Source organism: Ictalurus furcatus, chromosome 11 (assembly GCF_023375685.1).
Source record: "Ictalurus furcatus strain D&B chromosome 11, Billie_1.0, whole genome shotgun sequence".
Classification (NCBI taxonomy): Eukaryota; Metazoa; Chordata; class Actinopteri; order Siluriformes; family Ictaluridae; genus Ictalurus; species Ictalurus furcatus.
This window is the reverse complement of record NC_071265.1, coordinates 9204018-9229184: the sequence shown is the minus strand read 5'-3', so window position 1 is coordinate 9229184 and position 25167 is coordinate 9204018. Positions and strand designations below refer to the sequence as shown.

Here is a 25167-nt window from a genome sequence, read left to right as displayed (position 1 = left end):
TTGATTTCAACAAAGAATAAAAGCAGCTGAGTAATTGGTTTCTGTTAGGAGTTTATATGTCAAACAATAAACAACTAATACCACTGTAAATGCCTGTGTGTTGGTGATTTTTAACACAATTAGTAACAGTGATTAAAAACATCAACTAGGTTAGTCATGTCGTTAATAAGCAATAACTATGTAATGATCATAGGCTATACATATATGTATGTGTGTGTATATATATATATATATATATATATATATATATATATATATATATATATATATATAAAGATACAAAGGACAAAGCATCGAAGGGATTAAACAAACAAACAACAATAATAATTATAGTACAGTGTGCTTAATATTTTGTCTCTTCAGTTGTAAAGGTCTTAATCAATTTTTATACCAAATAACGTTCTTGAGTCCTTGTTTTGAGATCGCGTTGAAATATTACGAATGATATAATTTCGGTTTTGTTTAAAAACTGGGTGAAAAAGAATAACGTTCATAAAGAATATTATGGTCTCTCTCTCTCTCTCTCACACACACACACACACACACAGAGCCCACAAATAACTCTTATGAAGGTGCCTTAAGTGAGCCTGAATATATTGCGGCTCCGTGACGCAGCTGTACACCCGCCCTTACAGTCCCACGATTGGTCTAACAATTGATTGACAGAGCGTTGAGCCAATGCGCGCTGTCAACACGTTTCGTGGTAAACCCCTACTTTCGGGAATCTCAAGTCGCTTGATAGGAAAGGCTCGTTCAGCTAGGAAGACTGACCGTACATTATGTCTGTAATGAAACTAAAGCCTTTCGCCGGAAAATATCAATTCTTCACGCGAGATTAATACACACTTCATCAAACCCGAACACGGAGAGGTGTTTTATTATTAATTTTTTTTGTTTTATCTGTGTTTGGTGATGATCGAAAACGAGCGGAAGTAACTTTATCTTGCCTGGTAAGTAAGATATTTCGCTCGCGCTGTTTTGCGGATTTAGCCGAGTCGCTAGCTCCAGCGCTAACTTTCCTATCAGGGCATTTGATCGTAAGTCGGACCATCTCTGGGCTTGTTTATCTCAGCTGGCGGTTTTGTTTGGAACATTTCGCTTGTTTTGTGCGCTATTTAAGCTGTCAGGTGTTCATTCTGACTTTGTCGGTGACGTTAAAAGCTCGCTAGCTAACAGCTAGCTTTTGATAAATGACTAATATTTAGCTCATCGTACTGGTTTCGGCTTCCGTGTGTGTGTGTTGTAGACAGGTGTGCGCATTTTCTCTTTGGAGAACGAGTTCAAACGAGTTCATTAGTTAGTTAGTTAACGAACACCATTGCTAGTAAACACGTAACTGTTTAACTAAGCAGGTTGTTTGTGGTTTTATTTGCTTGTACTAGTGGTGCGTTACATTATGTGTGAGCACAAAGTTAACCAAGCAGGGGCTGGTTTTATTTATTTATTTATTTATTTTACTGTTCCGCAACCAGTCTTGCTTTTGTGTGCGTGTGTGTGTGTGTGTGCGTGCGTGTGTGTTTGGTAAGAAAGTTTATATAAATAGTTTTAATCATAATAAAACCTCCATCCTTTATACGTCACCAAAAGCATTTGACCCCATTTTGTACCATTCAGCAAAAGCAGTCCGAGTTTACTGAGTAGTTATTGCAATGAACAGAGAAGTGAACGCACATTATTGTTTTTCTCCTGATTAAATCGAAATTAAAACATTTTTCCCGAGTCTCTTGACATTGTAGGCACTAATGAGCCAATATAAATAACCAAAAAAAGAAAGAAATGAAGTGTCCTGTCTTTAATATTAAAATATTAAAGCTTTAAGAAACTTTAATGAAGGTGCAGCCTTTCAGCAAAATCAGGTGTAGTGTATATGATAAACCATCTCTTTATTATTACAGTGTTGTTATATGTATAAGCAATCTAAAGACATGATTAATCAGATATTTGATTAAATTAACCCTACAGACCGGCTTTAAGACTTGGTGTATATGCGTGAAGTGAATATGAACAGTGTTTCTGTGGCTTCTGAAGAGAAAAATCTTACGTAGATAGGGTTGTTTTTAGATAGTTTTTAAAACTGAATATGTATGAGGAATCTAAAGACATGATTAATCAGATATTTGATTAAATTAACCCTACAGACCGGCTTTAAGACTTGGTGTATGTACAAGAAGTGAATATGAACAGTTTCTGTGGCTTCTTTCTCTGTATAGAGAGAAATCTATATGTAAACAGTTTTTTTGTTTTGTTTTTAGCACTATAACACTAGTGACATTGATGAAACGGGTTAAAATGTATTTTGTTTAGGTTAAGTGTAGGTTGTTGACATGTTAAAATGTCGAACATTTTAAAGGTCAGCTTCGGTTAAATTGTAGTTTCCGAATACAAGCTCTGGAGCGGTCATTAACTGTCAGTCACTTCTTCTTTCCCTGGCTGGTTTTTTTTCATGACTAACTCAAACCATATATTTTTTTTTTAATCTCGGATTGTGCAGAAAATTATTCCCAGATGATCTGCTTTATAACACAGGACTGTTTGGTCACTTGGCACAGCTATTTAAGTTTGAGATGCAGTGCTGTTGGGAGTTTTTTCCCACCCTCTCCGTTCCTGGTGTGTGTTTGAGTTAACTTGATTGAGTCGTGTGTTTCTGTCTTTCCAAAACAGAAAGTGGTTTCAGGAATAAGGCTAAAGGAGATCAAGTGTACAGCTGGAAAGCTCCCAAGAGCTTAGTCATTTCAGATTGTTAACATGGCGACTGTTGAAAGCTTTTACTTTCTCCCAGTCATTTGAATTGATGATGATGGTTCAGAAACTTGCATAAGCGTGCACTGCAACGCTAGTTTATTACTACATCACCGTCAAATCATATCCAACGGCAAAGATGTACTCATTTTCAACAACTAGCTATCATCAAGAATTATTTTCCGCAGATTAAAATGTATTGGCACAGTGCATTCATATTGTGTGTGTGTGTGTGTTAGCATTTCCTTTTGAGAATGAGCTTGTAAACCTCCGTGGTATGATGTTAAGCCAGATGAAGTCAGACTTAGTCCTTGTAGTGACGATAAATTGCATCCAGTTTTCAACCTGTGAGAAAAAAAGAAAAGAATGAAAAAAAGCATCACAGTTTGAAGCTGTTTCATCAGAGCACTTGCATAATTATTTATTAAGACCCTGCTGACACGGTGACATTTAAGTCCCGTCCTGTGAATCATACAGATAACCTCCGTCAACCTGTAGAAGCATCTTCGGGTGTAGAGCAGTGAAAGGACGATGGCAGGCTGTACGCTTTCGCAGTGCTCTGTGTGTCGACGCCTACAGGAAATGAGAACAATGGTGACATGTCTGCCTTGCAAGCAGCCGCAGGTTCCACCAACAAACTTTTCTTTTGCATCTTTCTTTATTTGTCAGTGGAAACAAAGATGATCAGTTCTTCATCTTAGGGAGTTGTTCCTCACCACCGTCGCCACCGGCTTGCTCAGTAGGGATAAATTCACACGCTTAAAATCTGTGTCCTGTGTTTATATGTTTGGAAGTTTATTACAGTCATGGAAATCACAACCCATGATTATTATTATTATTATTATTATTAGTAGTAGTAGTATATATTTATTATTCAGCTCCTATAGTTATTAGCCTGTTGGATTATTATTATTATTATTATTATTATTATTATATATTTATTATTCAGCTCCTATAGTTGGCTGTTGGATTGGTTACTTGAATGAAATGGGTTTTGATCCAAACATCAATAACTATTAAGTAATGTCAGCTTGACTCTGTTAAAAATGTTTTCTGGGAGAGGAAAGTTCAGTTTCGATAGCGTCAATAAACGGCCAATTCTATACGGATAAGAAAAGCTCAAGATTGAATTCGTTTCAACGATTTAATCAAAGAAAACTGTTGATGCAATACAAATCATATGAAAGGGTGCTTTTGTAGGACCACATCCTGTTTAAATATAAATACAAAGTACTTTAAAACATGTACTGTATGTGTTTAAGCAGCAGTTTTGTCATAAAAAAAAACAACAAAAAAAGATTGATGCTTAAATGATAAAACATCACTGAGGTGTTGAAGGAAAACGACAGTAAGAGGTAATGGGGATGATTATATTGTTGATTTGTAATTCACGTTTTTTTTACATTTGACTCATTCAGCTGATGCTTTTATCCAAAGTGACTTGCAAATGATGCCAGATACAACTGAAGCAGGGATTAAGGGCCTTGCTGAAGAGCGTAACAACTTGTCGATGATGGGATTTGAACTCACAACCTTCTGATCAAAGCTTTACCCACGGTCCTACCGTCTCAGCAGCTGCCCTGATGGCGTGACTAGCCTGCACGCTAATGTTTTTTTGTGTTATAAATAATAAATAATGAAGCACCGGACATGTGGATAAATGGTAAACGAGGCTCATGTTTGTACCTGAGCACAAAGTAAACACTGCAGTCTTGGCAAACACTGCCACGTGTCCTAATGCTCCAGAGTGTGAACTAAAACATGCCTGTTTACTTGCGTTCAATTAGCCAGCGGACTGGAGCGATATAATAAATATATTTAACTTTTACTTTCACCTTAAATGGTCTAAACTTGTCCGGGCGCCCAAGCTGATCAGAACTGGACCATGGATCAATGGAAGAAGGGGGCCTGGTTTGATGAAGCACGTTTTCTTTTACATCACGTGGACGGCCGGGTGCGTGTGCGTCTCTTACCTGGGGAAGAGATGGCACCAGGATGCACTATGGGAAGAAGGCAAGCCGGCGGAGGAAGTGTGATGCTCTGGGCAATGTTCTGCTGGGAAACCTTGAGTCCTGCTGTTCCTGTGGATGTTACTTTTACACGTACCACCTACCTAAACATTGTCGCAGACCGTGGCACTGTATTCCCTAATGGCAGTGGGCTCTTTCAGCAGGATAATGAGCCCTGCCATACCACAAAAAGTGTTCAGGTATAATTTGCGGAACATGACAAAGAGTTCAAGATGTTAACTTTGTTGTCAAGGTCTTCAGATTCCCCAGATCTCAGTCCGATCAAGCATCTCTGGGACGTGCTGGACAAACAAGTCTGATTCATGGAGGCCCCATGCCGCAACTTACAGGACTTGAAGGATCTGCTGCTAACGTCTTGGTGCCAGATTGGAGGTTGGAGCTGTTTAAGCTGCATGATGTGAAGCTGAACGATGAATGAACAGCGTTAAACTGAAACGCTTTACTAGCAGGTTAATTAACTCACCTGAACACGTCCTATACACGGATGAGATTAATCAGACATATACACAACATAAACCTAATATTACAACTCGTTTCTGCAACAAAAAAAACAACACACGAATGCACAAGTGAATACGAACTTAGTAAGGTGTGAATACGTTCTTTCTGTAACGACGCACTAAAACATGGACGATGAAGAACCAAAGCATAAAGAATTCACAATATTGTATTACAATAGTTTACTCAATGTTATTTCAGGAGATCAGGGTTTCACAACAAGGGCAGTTTTCACATGTTTTTATTGATACGTTTAAGTTAATTTATAAAATGTGTGAATATTTGGTTTCGTTCTTGCATTTGCTCGTCAAGAAAAATGCCGTTGACTGAACTTCACTGCCATTTTAGTCCGAGTAAAATTGACTAAAATGAATAAATACGACATGACGAAATATTGACTGAATGTAAAGGATATTTTCGACTGAAGATAAAAATACTGTGAAAATGAACACTGGAACTGGCCTGAGAGCCTAGGTTAAATTATTTTTGCTATTATCATTTTATGTGCTTCAGTTTAAAAAATAAGTGCACTTTGTTAACCGCCAGCTTTGTTCTGTTGTGTTTGGGTTGTATTTATTCGTTGCGCCCCCTTGTGGTCTGTTGATTTAAAAATCTGCTGTTTACTAGGCTTCGTATTTTCCCCATGATGTCTAGAATTTGAATATAATTTAAATTTTGGAAATATTTAACGAAAAGTATAATTATATCAGTGGCATAAAATGGTGTTAAAATGGCAATAATATAGTTTATTGGTGGTTATTGTGACATGCCTAGGTCAGAGCTGTTTTGGTGGATCAGGGGAGACCTACACAGTATTAGGCAGGTGGTTTTAATGTTACGGCTGATCTGTGTATTTGAGTGAAAAAATATAAAATTTCTCATCAAAACATGAATTCATTCAAATTTAATTTAAACAAGTTTCTAGTTACTAGTTTGAATTATGTTGAGTGAGTGTCAGCAGTTCACGTAGCTTGGGCCATCCAGTGATGATTTTTTTTCTTTAATCTTAAATGGGTTCCAGGCTGCAAAAAACTTTTGTGATCCTCTTTTCAAGGCTGCTTGAATTGTAGCTTCACTGAAAAGTGAAAGTAAGAAAGACTTCTTCTTTTCTAAGTGACAGGCGTTGTCTGCAAAAGTAGCACTGAGAAGGAAGTTAAAACCGAGACTCACAGAAATTCCAACAGAAACCACCAAGGAGCTTGAGACTTGGCTCTCCACAGTGGCCTACCTGGAAAATGTAAGGCTTGGATTTACCAGTATGGTATCTTGCCTCAAGTCCTGTGGCCGTTGTTGGTGTACGAGGTAACCTTGTCGACAGTAGAGACCATGGAGAGGAAGATCAGCAGCTAGCAGTAAACTTCAGCTCCCTATCAGCAGCCTGAATGAAGAGCTCAGGGTTTCCCATACTATTGAGGCACTGCTTTATCGAGAGTCTAGGGACTCTAGAGTGGCAACATCAGGCATCATAGTGAGCACAGGCAGGAAGTGGAGAGCCCTGGAGGGCCTGGAGAGTCTCGGTTGAGACACCGGGCACTGGTGGGTGTGGTGGCAACGGGACGGGCAGGATTGGGAGCCATCCCGCAACCTCGTTTGGACAAGGCTCGTGGTAAGGACAGATGCCAGCTAGTTCTGGATGAGGTACAGGCAGGTGTTGAGGAGGAACGGACCGGAAGGATGGTGGGCATGCAGCAGAAGGGGTCTTGGACAAGGTGGGAGTGTGCACTGGAAAGAAAGATCTGCTGGACTGATATCTGGCAGACAGATCCTCAGCGGATCAAGTTCATGGTCCTAGCTGTTTATGATGTCTTACCTAGCCCTGCAAATCTCCACGTCTGGGGCAAGAGTGATTCTCCAGCATGTCTTCTGTGCCCCGGAAGAAGTTCACTCAAGCACATCCTCAGCGGCTGCCCAAAAGCTTTGGGGGAAATCAGATACCTCTGGCGCCGTGACCAGGTGCTAAAGACAGTTGCAGAAGCCATCTCTAGTGCGGTGGCAAACAACAAGCAGGTATGCGGCCAGAGAAACCTCGCTTTCGTCAGGGCTGGCGAGAAGCCTCAGTCACGGGCTGGATCAGCTGCCGGTCTGCTCACCCTCGCATCGGACTGGGAGCTGAGAGTTGACTTGGGGAGGCAGCTTTAGTTCCCAGACCACTTTATGGCAACCTCATTGAGGCCAGACATGGTGCTTTCATCAGCTTCTTTAAAACAGTTGCTCTTGATGGAGCTGACAATTCCCTGGGACGACCGTATGGAAGAGGCAAATGAACAGAAACGGTCCAAGTACCAGGAGCTGGTGGAGCAGTGCCGGATTAGAGGCTGGAAGGCATGTTCTGACCTCATTGAAGTGGGGTGTACAGGCTTTGCTGGCCGTTCACTGTGTAAAGTTTACACTCTACTCGGCATCACTGGGGCTGCAAGGAGGAGAGCAATCAACTGCTGCTTGGAGACTGCAGAGAGGGCTTTGGATTAGGAGGAGTGATCCATGGGCCAGTACTACTGGGTGGGACACAAGCTGGGGTCTGATCAACCCTGGCTGGGTCGCCTGAGCGAGGATGTATGACGTTGAAAGACCCAAAACATCCGATGACCTCAGGAACATCACTGAGGATGTGTCCCAGCACATCTTACCATGTATCTTATGGTAATAATAATAACAATTACAGCTGATTGGTGTGGTTTACATAAAAATATTAATTTTCTCATCAAAACATGAATTCATTGCTTATACTAAATATAATTTAAGCAAGTTTTTAATTACTAGTTTGACTTATGTTGAGTGAGTGTCAGCAATTCATCTAGCTTGGGCCATCCAGTGATGATTTTATTTTTCACTTTAATCTTAAATGGGTTCCAGGCTGCAAAAAACTTTTGCGATCCTCTGTTCTAGGCTGCTTGAGTCATAGCTTGAAAGCAAGAACGCAAGAAAGACTTCTGCTTTTCAAAGTGCCAGGCGTCGTCTGCGAAAGTAGCACTGAGAAGGAAGTTAAAACCGAGACTCACAGAATTTCTTTTTTTTTTTTTTTTAAAAAGGAACAGGGAAATTCATCATAATAAATCCATGAAACTCAGCACCGCTCACACGGAAGGTCAGCTCGTATATAGACTCGGCTTGTTTATAGCACATGAATAGCATCACTGTTAGAGTACACAATTTGTTTAAATCTGCAGTTACGGAAACAGTGTTGTTATTTGTCTGCGGATCGTATTATGGCTGAGGGTTATGGACAAATGCGATGTTGTGTTTATAATTACACAACACAATACAATACCATGTGTTGTGCTTCTAATTCAAAGTCACCTTGCATGATTTTCATGAGCACTAGGACTACATTTACATGCACAAAATAATCTGATAAGTGCAAAATAAATACAGTTCTCTGGGTCCAAAGTCACTCAGTATGTTTACATGGACAGCAGTACTCTAATTATTGACCTTACTGTGAGTAAGACAATATTGTGATTAAGGTGTTTACATGAGTTGCTTTTAGAATACTCCTTTCATGTTCCCGTTTTACATGTTATAGAACATAGATCGATTAACAGCACACGTCATTACGTCACCGCGCCATGCCGTCCGACGTTTCACGTATCAACATACAGTTCGTCTTCGTTATGGTACCGTATACAGTTTTGGGTGTTTTTATTTAAAATTTTTACGAACGCTTCAAGTGCGGTTAATTATTTGTCATGCTGTACGTGCAAATAGACGACTGCTTGAAGCCGTGGGCTGCGTCCCAAACCGCGTACTTACCGTCTATGTAGTAGCTGAGATACATGTATTTCATCTACTACAGGCCTATAGTAGGTAAGTACGCGGTTTGGGACACAGCCGTGCTCTCTTGTTTGCCGTAATGTAGTTGAGCACTGCCGTGTGTGTACGTGTCCTGTGACAACGTGTCCTGCGGTGAAAACTCCCACACGACGTTAATAGAGTGATTAAAGTGTGTACATGTCTGTAATACATGTCGAAAATGCGACTAAAACAGGAATACTCCACATGTCTTAATTCGATTTGTGTTTACTTCGAGTATGACTTTAATCAGATTAAGGATTAATTAAAAATAGCTGTTTACAGTAGGTAGTTTCTTAATCAGAGTATCGTCTTAATTGGGTTAATATTGGATTATTGCTGTCTATGTAAATTTAGTCAGTGAGTAAATAACGAGATAACTTCTGCAGTTGCATTGCATCACACCTAAACCCACCTAAGAAGAAAGGCGTGACAAAATTCACACTTCATGCCACATTTATTCCCATGCTAACCATGATAATGGTTATAATCTGATAAAAGAGCATCATCTGGTTGTTTGTGTGAATGTGAAGGCCTGAGAATAGGAGGGCCAGGCTGTGCTGTTATATAACCTGCATAATTCATTGTCTTTTTAAACATATTATTATTATTATTATTATTATTTTTATTTTTTTGAGTACTCCTTTTCCAGCCTTTACAGATGTCAGTGTTGCAATACGTTTATGGCTTTAAGCATACATAAAGTTCACAAACCAAGTTTTCTCCAAACATATGGAGTTTTAGTTGCTATCCATTGTGGAAAAATGTAGTATATCAGTATTCTGAAGACCTGATCTGTGCCAGATAACTCGAGCTTTATTGCAGTATTACAGCCGGAGAGATGAGCGCGCACACACACACGCACACACACACACACACACACACACACACACACACACACAATACCTTCCCTCGGTCACCTCTAAGACAGGTGAACTTTTTATATGATGCTTACAGAGACAGTCACACAAGATTGGAATCCCTCACTCAGAATCTCAGAACAGAATCTGTTCATGTCAGATTTCCACACCATCTTCTCCGGTTTGATTTGTTTCTGCATGTCACCTTATTTTTCTGTTATCCTGGTTGCTTGTTAGCTATTTTCATACGTTACCATATGCAGTTTTTGCTTTGAAGTGGCTGTGATTCTATTTGTATAGCAATCTTTGAGTTATTACTTAATAATATGTCTAAGGTGTTTTGACATATTACTTATTTATTATGATTAAACTTTAATTGCATTAAAAACAAAACAAACAAACTGATGATAAAGTGTATTGACAAGACTATACTCCAGCTTGTTGTATCAGTTTACTGTTAAAGAACTTGGATTTAACTCTAGCGCTCATCCCATCAGAGGAAATGGCTGTTGTTTGAATCAAATGGTTCACAAAACTGACATTTTGTAGTAATTTTCACGATTGAAATTAGCAACAAAATCAGATAAGTCACATGGAAAAAGTAAGTACACCCCTACCTTTATCACACCTTCAAATCCATAAAATTTAGATCAGGTGTTCATGGTTGTGCCAGTGATTAGAAGCTGCTGAGGGAGTGCGGGTGGAACCGGTCTTATTTATAGCCCTCTCATATCTAGTGTCTGGTGTTCCCTTTGCTATTGAAGTGTGTGGTGTCATCATGCCAAGATCTAAAGAGTTCTGTAAGGCCTTCAGAAAAAAGACTGTGGATGCCTATAAGTCTGGCAAGGGATTTAAAAAGATCTCGAAATTATTTGAAATACGTCATTCCACTGTAAGGAAAATCATCTACAAATATGCGCAGATTTCAAATGACTGCCAATTTGTCCAGGACTGGCCGTCCCAGTAAATTCAGCCCAAGAGCAGATCGTCTGATGCAAAATGAAGTCTCCAAGAACCCCAAAATTTCATCACAGGATCTGCTAGTAAGTGTCGCAACTGTTGGTGTCAAAGTGCATGCTTCTACAATCAGAGAGAGATTGCACGAATTTGACCTGCATGGCAGGTGTACAAGGAAAAAGCCTTTGCAAGACTACAGTTTGCCAATGAGCATATAGGCCAGGACTTTTGGAATAATGTGCTCTGGACAGACGAATCAAACATAGAGTTGTTTGGAAACAGTAACAGCAGACATATTTGGTGCAGACCAAAGACAGCTTTTCAGGAGAAGCACCTCACACCAACTGTGAAGCACGGTGGTGGAAATGTTATGGTTTGGGGTTGCTTTGCTGCCTCAGGGACTGGACAGCTTACATTCATTGATTCAACTATGAATTCTGCATCATATCAACGAGTGCTTGAAGATAATGCGAGACCATCTGTCTGGAAGAACTGAAAGTGGACCTTTCAACAGGATTATGATCCTAAGCGCACCAGCAAATCCACTAAGGAGTGGCTCAAAAAGAAGAAATGGAGGGTTATGGAGTAATACTAGCTTCTGAGGCCAAGAGTGTACTTACTTTTTCCACAGAAGAACATCACATCTATTGACATTTCTGTTGAATTAATGATGGAAAAAGATCATTTTCCTGGTGGTTATGTTCAAGTATATCAACTTTATTAATAGGCACTGTTTCAAAGATGATCAAATGTTAAAATATCAAATATGTAAAAAAAAAAAAAAAAAACACAAAAAAACAAAACCCAACAATTTCCATGGGGCGTACTTATTATTTTTTTTACATGACTGTAATTCACTCTGTGGAAAAGTCTATGACAGGCTGTCTGATAACTGCAACAACCAAAAAAAAAACCCTGCTAATAATCATGCTTATTTTACTCTTGATTAAATCCCAAGTATTCAGACAGTTTAAGAACTAAACCGTCTTTTATTCCATTTCATGATTCATTCTTTTCAAATCAAACCGCCCTCTTTCACATTATACCTTCAGTATTCTTATAGTCTATTAAAAGAGGCTCTGAAACAAAAGCTGAAAACAATACATCCACGGTATGCAGCCAGTTAACCAACCAGACAGTTAAAAATATGATTTGGGAGCTTATAAATTAATGCACCAATATCAATAAAAACAAGAGGTTAATGTTAGCCTGTTCATGAACTTCAGCAGGCTTGCCATCATCACAGTCAATTATGGCTATTAGTTGAGGGAGCAAAAAAAAAATCTGTTAATTGCACAGCCTTGATCTATTTGAAGAAGGTGCTTCCAGTCACCTAGTGATTGGAAGAAGAATAAGAAGAGGAATGTACATGCTAAGAAGATTATTCAATTAAATAACTATAGTTTTAGCTACTAGCCATCAGGGTTCGTAAGTGACTGACCGCATCTCTACTGTGCTTGTCTCAGTCTTTCTATCTCTTTCTCTCTGTCTCTCGATCTGCTGCAGTGTCTGAATGCCAAAGTTAGTAGTCATGGAGCTGGGCAGGCAGCTGTGTGGGAAGATGAAGAAACAGAAGAAGGTGGAGTTGGCCGTCCCTGCCATCATGAAAGGCCTCGAGATTCACTTCTACCTGCCGGACACCCACCAACTCGAGTACTTTAAAGACTGCCATACTGCCGAGGACCTGTGCATAGAGGCCGCCAAGAGATGTCGTAAGTACACACACATGCATACAGCGGTGTGTATCCGGTCCATACCAGATGCCAACGAATCCGTAACTTAGTCGTCAGGTGCTCAGAGAAAACATTCAGCGGTTTGTCTAAAAAAAACAAAAAAAAGTTTTTAGTGTGCCGACCAAGACTCCGACCCATCGCGACACTTAAATACTTCATGTTAGGCAGTAAATTGTTTACTGCATGTAGTGTAATAGCAGCTAAGCAATATAGATGAAAATTATTACCATAAATGACATACACTACCGGTCAAATGTTTGGAGACACTCGAGTGAAATGTTTCTCATGATCTTAAAAACCTTTTGATGTGAAGGTGTATGATTAAATGTTTGAAATCGGTGTCATAGACAAAAATATAATTGTGCCAACATATTCATTACTTTTATTAGAAAACTAACATTTTATTTACAAAAAAATCTTTTTTTAAACAGACGACTCGAAGCGAAATATTCCGAAAAGCTGCCAATAAGAGTCCAGCGTCGGTGTGAACTCCTTTAATACTGTTTAAAGAGCATCTCAGGGAAATTCCTCAAGAAATGTGTTGAGAAAACGCCAAGAATACATTTCTGGAAATTCTAGACAAAAAGCAGTCTACTTTGAAGGTGCTAAAATACTAAAGTATTTTGGTTTATTTTGGATTTTTTATCACGGCATATTTCCCATAGTTCCATTTGTGTTACTCCAGAGTTTTGATGACTTTATTATTATTATTATTATAAAATGTGGGGGAAAAAATAAAATAAAGAATGAGTGTTTCTAAACTTTTGACTGGTATTGTGTGTATATATATAAAATGTAAATTGTAGCTTAGCAAGAATCTGAATCAGAATGAGCTTTATTGCCAAGTGTGCTCAAACACACAAGGAATTTGACTTGGTAAGAGCGGCTTCCAGTACGTACACCAATATGACCGCGAGACACATAATAATGACACAACGAATGTAAAGAAGACACGATAAAGCTTAAGGCAGAATAGGCATGGTACAGATGCTACGCACAGCTATGCAAGGAGTAATGCCGTGTACAGAATGTAGGGGTTCATGCAGGTAATAGAATGAATAGGGGTGAATTTTCAGTTGCACATAAGAGTCTATTCACAGTGAAAAAATTGCATTAGGAGGGTCCTTGGAGGCAGTTCATGAGGGAGGTGGGAAAAATCTGCTCTTGTGTCTGGATGTTCTGGTGCTCAGTGCTCTGTAGCTCTGGCCAGAGGGCAGCAGTACAGAGAGGCAGAAAACCGATTTCTGTGAATGGTTCTTAAAACCATGAGCCCTATTTACCAAAAAATCCTGTCTGACACAATAACTCGGTTGGCCCGTTAAAAGCAGACAGCAGCTGTTGTTGATGATTGTAGTCATAGGAATTCTCTGGACTACCCCTGGTGCATTCACAGTGCAGCAAAATGAAGTTTCACATCCCATTCATTGTGCCTAGAAACAAATAAAAATCCTGCGCATAAGGTAGTAGGAAGAGAGTAGTGTAAAGCAGGCAAGTTGAGAACCTCGTCTGTGCAAACGAGGACCAAATATCACTGTGTAGTAACACTATTGACAAATAAAATAAACAGTTTGCAACACGGGAATTCATATAAACCGTTACACAATCAGGGGGCAGATTCACGGAAACCTGATGAAGAAAGTTCTTAAGGCAACTTTTAAGAAGTTCTTGAAAAAAATCTTAAAAGGATCTCAAATATTTTCTTAAGGACATCGTAATTTTTCTCTCAAGAATGAAATGACAGTAGTGTAATAACGACAACAAATTCAGTACTGCAAATTTTTTTTTATTATTATCCTTTTTTTAAAAGTAGCAATCACCTCCCAATCATGGACTCAAATGTAAAGGGCAGGAAATGTTTAACATTGTTTAATGTTTAACAACATTAACCCATATTAAAGGGGCCATATGATGCTTTTTAATGTTTTCCCTTTCCTTTAGTGTGTAATGTATCTGTTTGTGCATGTAGAAGATCAAAGTTAGAAAGTTCACAGTCTCCCCAAAAGGGATTTATTTATTCTATCTAACAGAGAACACTGCTCCGGACCTGCCTAAAACACCTCGATCAAAGTCCAGATATTACTACCGCAAACGTCTATATATAATATAATATAGATAATGCTGCCATTATTTGTAAATTTTTTAAATTAATTAATTAATTATTTAAAAACGGTGTGTAATGTTGTCACTTCAGGACATAAAGTAGTTACAGTGACGAGGACAAATTAAACCATTATAACGTCGTATCTGAAAGGTAAGAGAGTTACAAAATAAAAACACCACTGTGAAACGTTCCGCTCACATCACGCTTGCAAAGTTGGTTCCGATTGATCTACTCGATCATCCGCATTTTCAGAATCTGACTCAGGCCCGAACTGATGGTGTAAAACCCACAACATTATTAACTGCATTTACAATAGCTTTAGAAGCCTTGGACGCTAACGCTCGCAATTATGGTAAGGGGATTTACATTTCCGACACACACCTGAGGTTTTTGGCCAATCACAATGCTGTGGGTCAGCTGGCCAATCAGAGCACTCTGGGCTTTTTGGAAGCCGGGGCTTTGGAAAAAACGGAACTCAATCAGAATGTTTCAGACAGACTGGGAATAGAGGTACTGCAATAATGTACAGCATGGTAGGGTTAACTTATTTTATTACACCCGATAAACAAAATAATGAACTTGGCATCATATGACCCCTTTAACCATCATAGGAGAATTTACTTGATGGAAAGTGGAAGCCAATAAACCAAGTATGCTAGTTTAAGACTTATACAAGTCAAGTGAAATTCTTAAGCTGTAAAGCTCCAACACCAAAGCAGTGGTAAGAGAAAAAACAAAATACAAAAGATCTGTTGTGCTGAAGAATATAAAATAAATAGATAATAGATAAACTATTTTTGTTTTTTAAGAGAAGTAGGCCATCAGGCTCGCCAAGACCAGTCGTGGATAAGCCTCATGTGGAGTGGCCTTTGCTCAGAAGTGAAGGGAGCAACAAAAACAATAACAACAACAAAGGACTGTGGTGTAGGATTGTCCACCTTACTAGTTCAACAGTTCCATAATTCAATAGTAGCACTTAAATGTCTTGTAAATTGCACGTTTCTTAAAATTCATAAAAGTATTCAAATGAGGACTAATGTATTTATGAAGCATTATGAACTATTTTTAGTTTACAGTCATTATAATGAAATTGGAGTTAAAGGACATTCTTGAACACTATATCTAGCTGGTAAGGATCTATTATTTACATTAGAGCAACTTATAGAAGGTTTTATCGTTTCTATAAAGACATATCTCAATGAGTTCAATAGATGAAGGTTTAAGAATACCACCAAGCTAAAAAACACTGTTGTGGATGTTAGAAGGTAGTAGAGTATGAAGAAAAATCGGACATATCGAGGGATTAAAAAAAAAAAGCTAATTCAAGTGCTTGGTGAAGAGGTAGGTCTTCAGTTTTTGTTGAGACAGTCATTGTCTCAGCTGTTCGGACAGCGATCATTCCACCACCTGGGTGCCAGGAAGTAAAGAGTCGAAGGGGGCGTAGGGCAGAGTGGAGTGTGGTAAGTGTTTACAGGTAGGTGGGGCCCTGTTTTTGGCTTTGTAGGCAAGCATCAAATCTGATGCAGGTAGCTACCGGAAGTCAATGGAGGGAACACCGCAATGGTGTGATGTGGGTGAACTTGGAGAGATCGCAAACAGTTCTTGCTGCTGCATTCTGGATCCAGAAGCAAGAACAGTAGTCCAGTCCTCAGATGAAAAAGGACTGAACAAGCACATGAGTAACCTCTGTGGATAGAAATGGCCAGATCTTCCTCCTCTTGTAAAGGAGAAACTTGCATGACCAAGTCAGATTAGTAATGTGAGGCGAGTTGGTTGTCCAGGAATACCCCAAGGTTGCATGCATTGTCAGATAGAGTGATCTGTGAGTTGTCCAGGGAGATCTCAAGATCTTGACATGAGGATTCATCTCCAGGGATATGCTGTGGCTAGTTCATGCTGGAATTTCGTTTCATCCAGTGACAAGGTGTCTGCCAGACATGCTGAGATCTGTGCAGATGAGTCATCAGCATAGTGGTGGTATGTAAATCTATGTGAGGGTATGATGTCACTGAGAGAGCTGATATAGGGAGAGAACAGAAGACGACACGGCGCTGAACCTTCTGGGACACCAGTGAAGTGTCTGCATGGAGCAGATGTGGATTCCCTCCATGTCACCTGATATGACTAAGCCTCCAGGTAGGAAGCAAGCCATGGCCATGCTGTGCCACTAATTTCAAGAAATCTGAAGATGGACAGGAGAGTCTTGTGATTGACGGATGCTGAAAGGTCAAGGAGGATGAGGACTTTTTGCTGATATAGCAGCATGAATCTTTTCAGTAAAAGCCACAAGGGCAGCCTTTGTGGAGTTTGCGGCTTTGAATCCAGACTGGTTAGGATCTCAGAGGCCGTCCTCGGTAAGATAGAGCGTCAACTCTGTTATAAACAGCATTTTCAAGAATTTCAGAAGGAAAAGAGAGAAGTGATACCAGATGTTATTTACTTATGTTTGTGGACTTTTTCATGGTTGTAACCCTTGCTGTCTTGAAGACAGTCAGCAGATGACCAGATGTTATGGGGTTGTTTACAGTGGAAGTGATAAAAGGGAGGGGGTCTAGTGAGATGAGATGGTCTGCAGCATCAAGGTAGGCACAAGATCTAGCCAGCAGGTAGTAGGATTGCTGGAGAAGAGAATCTGCAGGATCTCTTCTGCAGAAAGAAGATAAAACCATTGTAAGGAGTGTAAGAAAAGGGGTAGTAGGGAAAGATGAACAGATATATATATACAGATATACAGATTTTGTTTAAAATCGAATTCTACTTTTTGTTTGTTTATTGTTACGTTTAATGTTATGGAAGGTCCTTAAAACTGGTTCGTTCCTCTTATCATTTACGGCACAGCAGCTATCAATAGTTGTTCCCTCATCAGCATTTCTGTTTTGATAGAGAAATGCAGTGCAGTGAAAAACTTAACAGGAAAACAACTTTACTTAGCGTTACTGGAGAACCCTTCCATAAACGTTTCATAAACAGTACTTTTACAGAATGCTTGACCACGGAGCAGTGCTCAGGGATGATCATTATGTGTGGGTTCGTTCTGAACGTTAATGATCATGTCACGTTCCTGCTGTAGAGTGCCACGCCCCTCGCTTTAGTTGGAACTCGGTTACAACATAATTAAAGAATGGTTAATAGCGTATCTCTTCATCTGATAGCCTAATCTGCCTAGGGTATAAATATAACCAAACAGAAACAAGGGTGTGTTGGTGGGGGGGGGGGGGGTCCCCCATTTGTAGCACTTGTTTGCTAGTGTGACTGGCCTTGAGAAGCATTTGAGTTTGGAAAAAGAGGCTTTTATATTTTCAGTAAATGATCTAATGTGTTTTAGCTCAAAATGAGATGGGGGCAGTTGAAATTTGCTAACGAATATTTCACTATTCTACCGTTTGAAATCTTTAGATTAGAGCACTTAGCGTTTTACTTTTCATTGTTGTTTTCAGGTCAACGTGACAGGTTGGCAAACGACATGTTTCCAGCAGACACTGTGAATCGAGACTTTAAAAAAAAAAAAAATTATTTGTGCTGGTGAATCGATTACTCATGGGATTATGGACGTGCTGTGTGTGAAACAACCCGTCACAGACTATATAACTCACACAGCTGTCTGCTGTATGAAAATACTGAAAGTGGAATTAAGAAATAATGGCAATAATAATAATACTAAATAAAAATGTTTTCTTCATCCCACTCTTGAAACGTAAAACGTGATCTGTGTGGCTTTAAGGCTCGTTTGATAAATAAATGATACAATTATACCTAGATGGGCAACTTTTTGACTTTTTATCTTAAGAGACTTAAATATTGTCCTTTCTGAGCATTTTTTGTGTTGTGGTGTTACTTTGACTACGTGTAGGGGCTATTTAAACTCCTTTTTTTTTGTTGCAAGATCTGTGGTATATCAGGACAGTGTATTCATGTCAGCCTTTTCTATTCAGCCTTGTGCATTTCTGATGAAACCCTGTATTTTGTTATCTATTTGCATGGTGTGGTTTGTCTGCTTCCACTCACAAGCACAACAGGACAACATGAAATTGTTTGTTTGAAAACTCCATATACAGTTTTGCATATGGAAATCCATAATGCAAATCGAAGACGCACAATTTTAGTCTGAATTGTAGTTTTACAAGCAGTGTTGTGTCATACACACGACAGTATGTAAGTAAAGTAAAAGCAGTGGCGTGTTCTTGTTTGCGGTCTGCCGTCCGGTTTCATCCCAGATATCTAAGTGGAATGGAATGTGTGTTGTTGGCTGCTGATCAATACTCGAACACAAAATGGCTGCCGAGTAGTAGAGTCAGGCTGAGGATTTCCTCTAAGTTATGCTGAGGCCAACACTGCGAGTTGGGCTGGGTAGTAAGAGAGGAAAAGGAAACATGATACATGAACATGATACATTGAACATGATAGAAAAACACTGTTGATTTCAAGTGGCCATGAAACCACTTGTACATTTAACATGCACGTAGACCTTCTAGTAAAAACTGTACATGAAATGCGAGGAAAAGTCCTGTGGTAAGCGCACTCTGAATGTCTTAGTCACACAGCAGTCATGTAGCGTCTGAGTCAGTGAACTCCTTTATTTAACAACTTTGATGAAAGTTCAGTGCCCTTCACATGGTCCAATTTTGACATTTTCTACTACATATAGTTCTGAAAACCACCATCTTTCCTGAATATGTTTCTCTTTTGCTCATATCTAAACCACAAGTAAAGCAACTACTTAGGCTGCAAAATAAGTAATAGTTTTATAGTCAATTATTCGTGTGGATGAATGGAAAACAATCGATTAATTGGCTTAAATGTGACTTGTAAACGAGAAAGGCTGTAACAGATATCATTTGTTTATTAGTATTACTATTTTTAGCAATATAATGTTAAGCAGTATTGTGAGGAACAACTTAGCATTTAACATCTTGCTGACTTTCTCCTCTAGTGCTAATCGCTAATAATTATCCCGTATTATCCGATAACAACCCAAGTGAAATTTCAAATGAGGAATGTGATCGGGAATTTATTTGAGATAAATCAATAAATAAACAAGAAGCTTGAAATTTGTGGATTTTAAGGGATCTTTCTCTCTACTTCTTTATACTTTATACCTGGTTAAACTGTACTAAATCACATAGCTGTTCACTATCTTTAATCTTTACAAGTCAGAATGAATCGGGTTAAACGCTAAACCTAACCAGCCTCATTAAACTTTAAGATTGCCCTTGAAGGACATGTTCATTGAGACTATAATATTTATTATATTTCACTCCCCAAACAGGAGCTTTGGCTGCTTTCGTTCTCAGTGTTGTGTTTGTGCAGCTATAACAGTTCAAATGCCTTTTAAACAAATATGCATTGTACTGTGCTTTTAACTTTTTTTGAGAGAAACTGTGCTTTAGGTATGCTTGTTTTATTCCTGTCTTTGTTCTGTCTGCTAGAGAGAGAGAGAGAAAGAAAGCAGCTTTCAGGTTTGTTATGTATGGGTCATATTCACATGAACTCAGAACGAAAAAACAGTAAACCTTTTTTCCGCCGTTCTTCAGATGGCTTGATTGAGATAAGTCCTTGCTATCTAAGCACGAAGCCTGTTTGTTTACAGTCTGCCAGTGACATCCGTCAGTATGTTTTTGTTTTCTTTAAAACCGCCTCAGCAGTGTTTGGCCTGAAAACAGCTTTGTGCACAAGGCTGTGTGGTACAGTAGTGTCAGTATTGCACACTGTATTGTTTAGAGGCCTATGTGCGCTCACATTTCTCTTATCGGTTAATTAAACGACTAGCTGAATATATAAAAATCCATGTCAATAAGCAATAGTCATTACAGCGTTTTAAGACGTTTTTATCTCCATCTCATTTATCTCTATCTCATGTTTATCGCACAGGAGCGTCAGATATTTTGACAGTAGTCATCTGATTTAGGGCTGCAACTAACGATTATTTTCATAATCGATTAGTTGGCCGATTATTTTTTCGATTATTTGGATGAGGCGGTATCATTTTTTTTATTTAAAATAAAATCCACAAACTGAGTGTTACAAATATAAACTTCAGACTAAAACTTTACACCAAAACTGTTTGTCCAATTATATTACTGAAAAGAACCCAATACACACACACACACACACACACACACACACACACACACATACCAGAATATATATTATTCATTTAGGACTGTAGTTTAATTCAGTGCTTTTTGTGCATCCATAAAAAATAATGCATAAACACTTTTGTATATATATTATAAACTATGTATATAAACCGTAAACTGAAGACAGTCATTGTCAGTGACTCTGGGTATCTGCTAAAGCTAGCGGCGTCGCATTATGTGCGTATGACATCATGCACCGTGAACTAGGATGCGGCTTAATAAAAACGCTAGTGTTAGATTTGAGATGATATTATCTTTGTAAAATTCATACACTAGACGGTAGAATATATAGTGCATAGTGTAAGTGTATAGTACATCATTTGGGACACAACTTTAGTTTTCGGAACAGAAGTAACGTAGTGAGTAAACGTAACCCGTGCCACACGCAGACCAGCTAATCGATAATGAAATTCATTGACGACGATTTTCATAATCGATTATTATCGATTTTATCGATTAGTTGTTGCAGCTCTATTCTGATTATAAATGAATTGATTCCGTTTTTCTACGTCACATAGATATCCAGCAACTGAATGAAAGTGTGGGGATATCACATTTAGCAAGCGAGGTTTTAGACATCTTTAAACACATCGGCTGTTTTTACTCCTTTAACAATCCTTACCCAAGATTCCCCAAGTAGGCAAAATAAGATTACACTCTGGGTGAGTTCATTCATTCCCCAAATTCTCAGACAGATGAATTGCACAATTAATAAATGATTAACTGTCCTTTTCTAGATAGGTGCACCGCTTTTTCTCAAGTTCACTGACTTGGTTAACTACTCAAATAATTTTTCTACTTCATATGTTAGAGTCACTAACAACTGGAAATCGTAATGGTCTTTGAATATAAATGCCGTACAATAAAATTTGTCTGTAGTCTAGTTACTGGAGCTTCTCACATTTTCCCATACTAATGTGTAGTGTATAAAGAATAGGAAATGATTAGGGAATTTAAGCAGACTGTGGTATCTTTGCCTAATTGTCATATGTGTTATTGTTGCAGGTATTTCACCCCTCTGCCATAACCTGTTTGCCCTGTACGAAGAGAGTCAGGAGCTCTGGTATGCACCCAATCATGTATTCAAGATTACTGAAGACACCAGTATTAAGCTTCACTACCGCATGAGGTAAGAAAACAAAGTGTTGTTGACGATGGACGAAATGTCCTTAATAAAGTGTACTGACATTAGAGCTGGAGTATACGTCGTTTTTTTAAAAGCATTTTTTTTTCCAGTTTCATTTTTATTGAACATTTCTGCTGTACATTTCCGCTGAACATTTCTGCTGAACTAAACATTTCTACTGAACATTTCTGCTGAACTAAACATTTCTACCGAACATGTCTGCTGAACATCACCTTTTTTCTTCTCTCTTCCCCTCCCTTTCCCAAATATTCCATTGAGAAGAAAAAAAAACAAATTAAGCAACACACAGCAGTAAACATTCACAGGTTTTTTTTCTTTTTATACTAACAAAGGAAAACAAAATTAAAAGTACCTGCCCCCCGCCCCAAAAGCATTTTAATCTGCATTTCCACCTGCTTTATATTTTCCCCTTCTTTTCCCTTGCTTTCAAATATTACCATATATCGTGTATATTCATTGTACACATTTTTATTATTTAGACACTATCTATTATTTAAGTGTGTAATATTTTATTATTTCATAAAATAATAAATCTGTAATAAGTAAGTAAGTAAATAAATAAATAAATAAATAAATAAATATTTTGGTATGCCTAAATGGGATTCTGGCTGTAAGTCTAAAACTGTGTATTTAGAAAATTAACATATTAAAAAAACCAAAAAAAAAACCAACCTTAACTAATTAAATCTATGCAGTGAATATAGTCTGATCTAGGGTTTCTCAATCTTTATACAGCCAACAAATCTTTTCAGGGTCAAATGATTTGCAATGTCCTCTTTATAATTACAACACAGATTTCATTTGAAGAACCACAGGGCAAATTTGCACCATCATATTCATTTATTCATGCTGTAAGAGCTTTTTATTCCTGACCTTTCTACTCGCCCAGGTGTCAGTTCGAAACACTGTTTCGTATTAGCAGCGCTTCATAGTTTTATTAAAACCGCGGTAGGACTAAAGTTGACATTATTTATACTTGTCTTCAGTTTTAGCGTTTTCATCGAACCCCTTATAACTATGATATATGATGTGGGCGGCTGTGGCTCAGGTGGTAGAGCAGGTTGCCCGCTAATCATAGGGTTGGCGGTTCGATTCCCGGCCCACATGCCAAAGTGTCCTGAACCCTAAGTTGCTCCTGATGGCAAGCTAGCTAGTGCCTTGCATGCTTGCGTGAGTGAGAACCAGTGTAAATCGCTTTGTAGAACCGCTAAGGTTAAAAAAGCGCTATATAAATGCAGATCATATAATAAACCTAACAAGCCGATGATACAGAGTGGGAGCCCTGGATATTCATCATGGAGGACTGGTCATTCCCAGACCCCACTTTGGGGAACCATGGTTCTAATAGATGAATAATGAATCTGCAGTGCAGTGTTTTGCAAAGCAGAGCAGTGAGATCGATAAAGTGGATAACGTTCTGAAGACAGACTTCTGTTTAAAGTCATTGACCGATGAATAAACGTGTAGGTTTGACTGATATTAACTATTTATTGCCGTTTTATAAGCAATGTGAGCTCTCCATATGGTGATGGTTCTGTTCAGTTTCGGACAGAATTTTTGTCTAATTGGGTTTAAATTTGGTGCTTGGTGCAGAATGTTCTCTGGTGATAGTTTGATTGTGCTCAGAATTTCATGTCAGGTTAGAACTCTGACATCCTCTTAGTAACCGATCCTCCATTGCGTGAGCGTTGCGTTGCAACTATGGATTTTTATGGTTCTCGTTTATGTTGGTCATTTCGTGTGGTAAGACAATCGTTTGGAGGCTCCAGCATGCAGTGACGACTATAAATGCTATTTATAAAGGCTACAGTAAATGTGATCATTAGATGCTGCCTGTCACTGACACGGTTATCAAACAGGAGCAAATATGACTAAGAGACTTTTGCAAGACCTTGCACAGTGTTGTGAGCCAATGCACTGTTCCGTGTAAAAATGTACACATGGAAATGTCTATTTGTTCACTGTTATGTTGACATTCAGTCTTAACCATATCTGTGTCAACTCTGCCAGTGTCATGGAGGTGAGTTGAGTGGGCAGAGGTGGTGAAAGCTGGATATCGGATTACAGGAATGGGTTTTGGCTTTGTGGATTAAACTTTATTTGTAAATTGTCTAACCATTAAAAAAAACAAAAATAGTAATTATCTAATGAAACTTGTTTTTGATTGCTTTCTTATCTAGTGCTTTTCCATTTTTGGAGTGTAGCTTTGTGGCTTTAAAAGCATAGGTTTAACTGCATTGGTTAAGTTTCCTTTGAGAAAATGTTAAAGGGGTCATATAATCGTTTTTAAACGTTTTTAAACGTTGTTTTTTGGCGTAATAGAATAGGGTAACATGCTTTAATGTTCAAAAAAGTCACATAATGTACATTATTGCAGTACCTCTATTCCCAGCTGTCCAAAACGCTTCAATTTCTCCAAAGCCCCTCCTTCCGGAAAGCCCAGAGTGCTCTGATTGGCCAGCTGACCCATTGCGTTGTGATTAGCCAAAAACCTCAAGCATGTGTCAGAAATGTACCGCCCCTTGGTTTAGCTTTAGCCTCCAAGGCTTCTAACGCAATTCTAAGCTCCTAAGCAACATGTCGTCAGTTTTACCGTATCGGTCCGAGTCAGATTTCGAAAAATGCGGATGATCGAGCGGTACCAACTTTGCAAACGCGACTTGAGCTGAACGTTTCACAGCAGTAAGTTTTTATTTTGTAATTCTCTTACCTTTCAGGCACGCTGTGCTGGCGGGCCGGCCTGTTGTTAAGTGCCAAACGATTCTGTGTGTGTACACAGCTTCTGTGTGTACATAGGTACTCATGCGATATATCTTTGTAAAGCTAAGATTCTTGTGATTCAATTGTCATAAACCATTTCAAGATACAATCACAACAGCAGCCACAATCAACGGAATTGTCAGACCACCAGCATACAAACAAACACTTAAAAATACTGAGGCAACTTCACAAACTTTAGCTAGCATGTTAGCAGAGGTCTACAACTGAGTCACAACACAAAACTCTGCATTTGAACAGTCAATAGCAGATACTTCATAAAATAATCAAACGCATTTACAGGTTCTCATTCAGAAGTGCAAGATTGTCTGAGCAAAGTGGGAATCGCCCCATGTTTCAGGAGTAGCCTTAATGTGTAGCCTTAATGTGTAGCCTTAATGTGTAGCCTGCGTTGTACT

The 25167-nt window shown here is 38.8% G+C and overlaps 1 protein-coding gene and 1 pseudogene across 2 annotated transcripts in view; both read left to right on the top strand.

Moving 5' to 3' along the window:
- The first annotated feature begins 725 nt into the window (after positions 1 to 725).
- The window catches only part of jak1 (Janus kinase 1), a 54434-nt gene continuing 29992 nt past the window's right edge, over positions 726 to 25167 (top strand). The window contains exons 1-3 of one of the 2 annotated variants that reach the window (XM_053635699.1): positions 726 to 950; positions 12380 to 12585; positions 21850 to 21973. In XM_053635699.1, coding sequence (XP_053491674.1) covers positions 12387 to 12585; positions 21850 to 21973 — 323 coding nt within the window. In that variant the 5' untranslated portion in view covers positions 726 to 950; positions 12380 to 12386. Of the gene's footprint in view, positions 951 to 12339; positions 12586 to 21849; positions 21974 to 25167 lie in introns of both variants that reach the window. The other variant, XM_053635700.1, reaches the window with a different exon arrangement.
- LOC128615143 (uncharacterized) lies at positions 4190 to 8482 on the top strand (annotated as a pseudogene).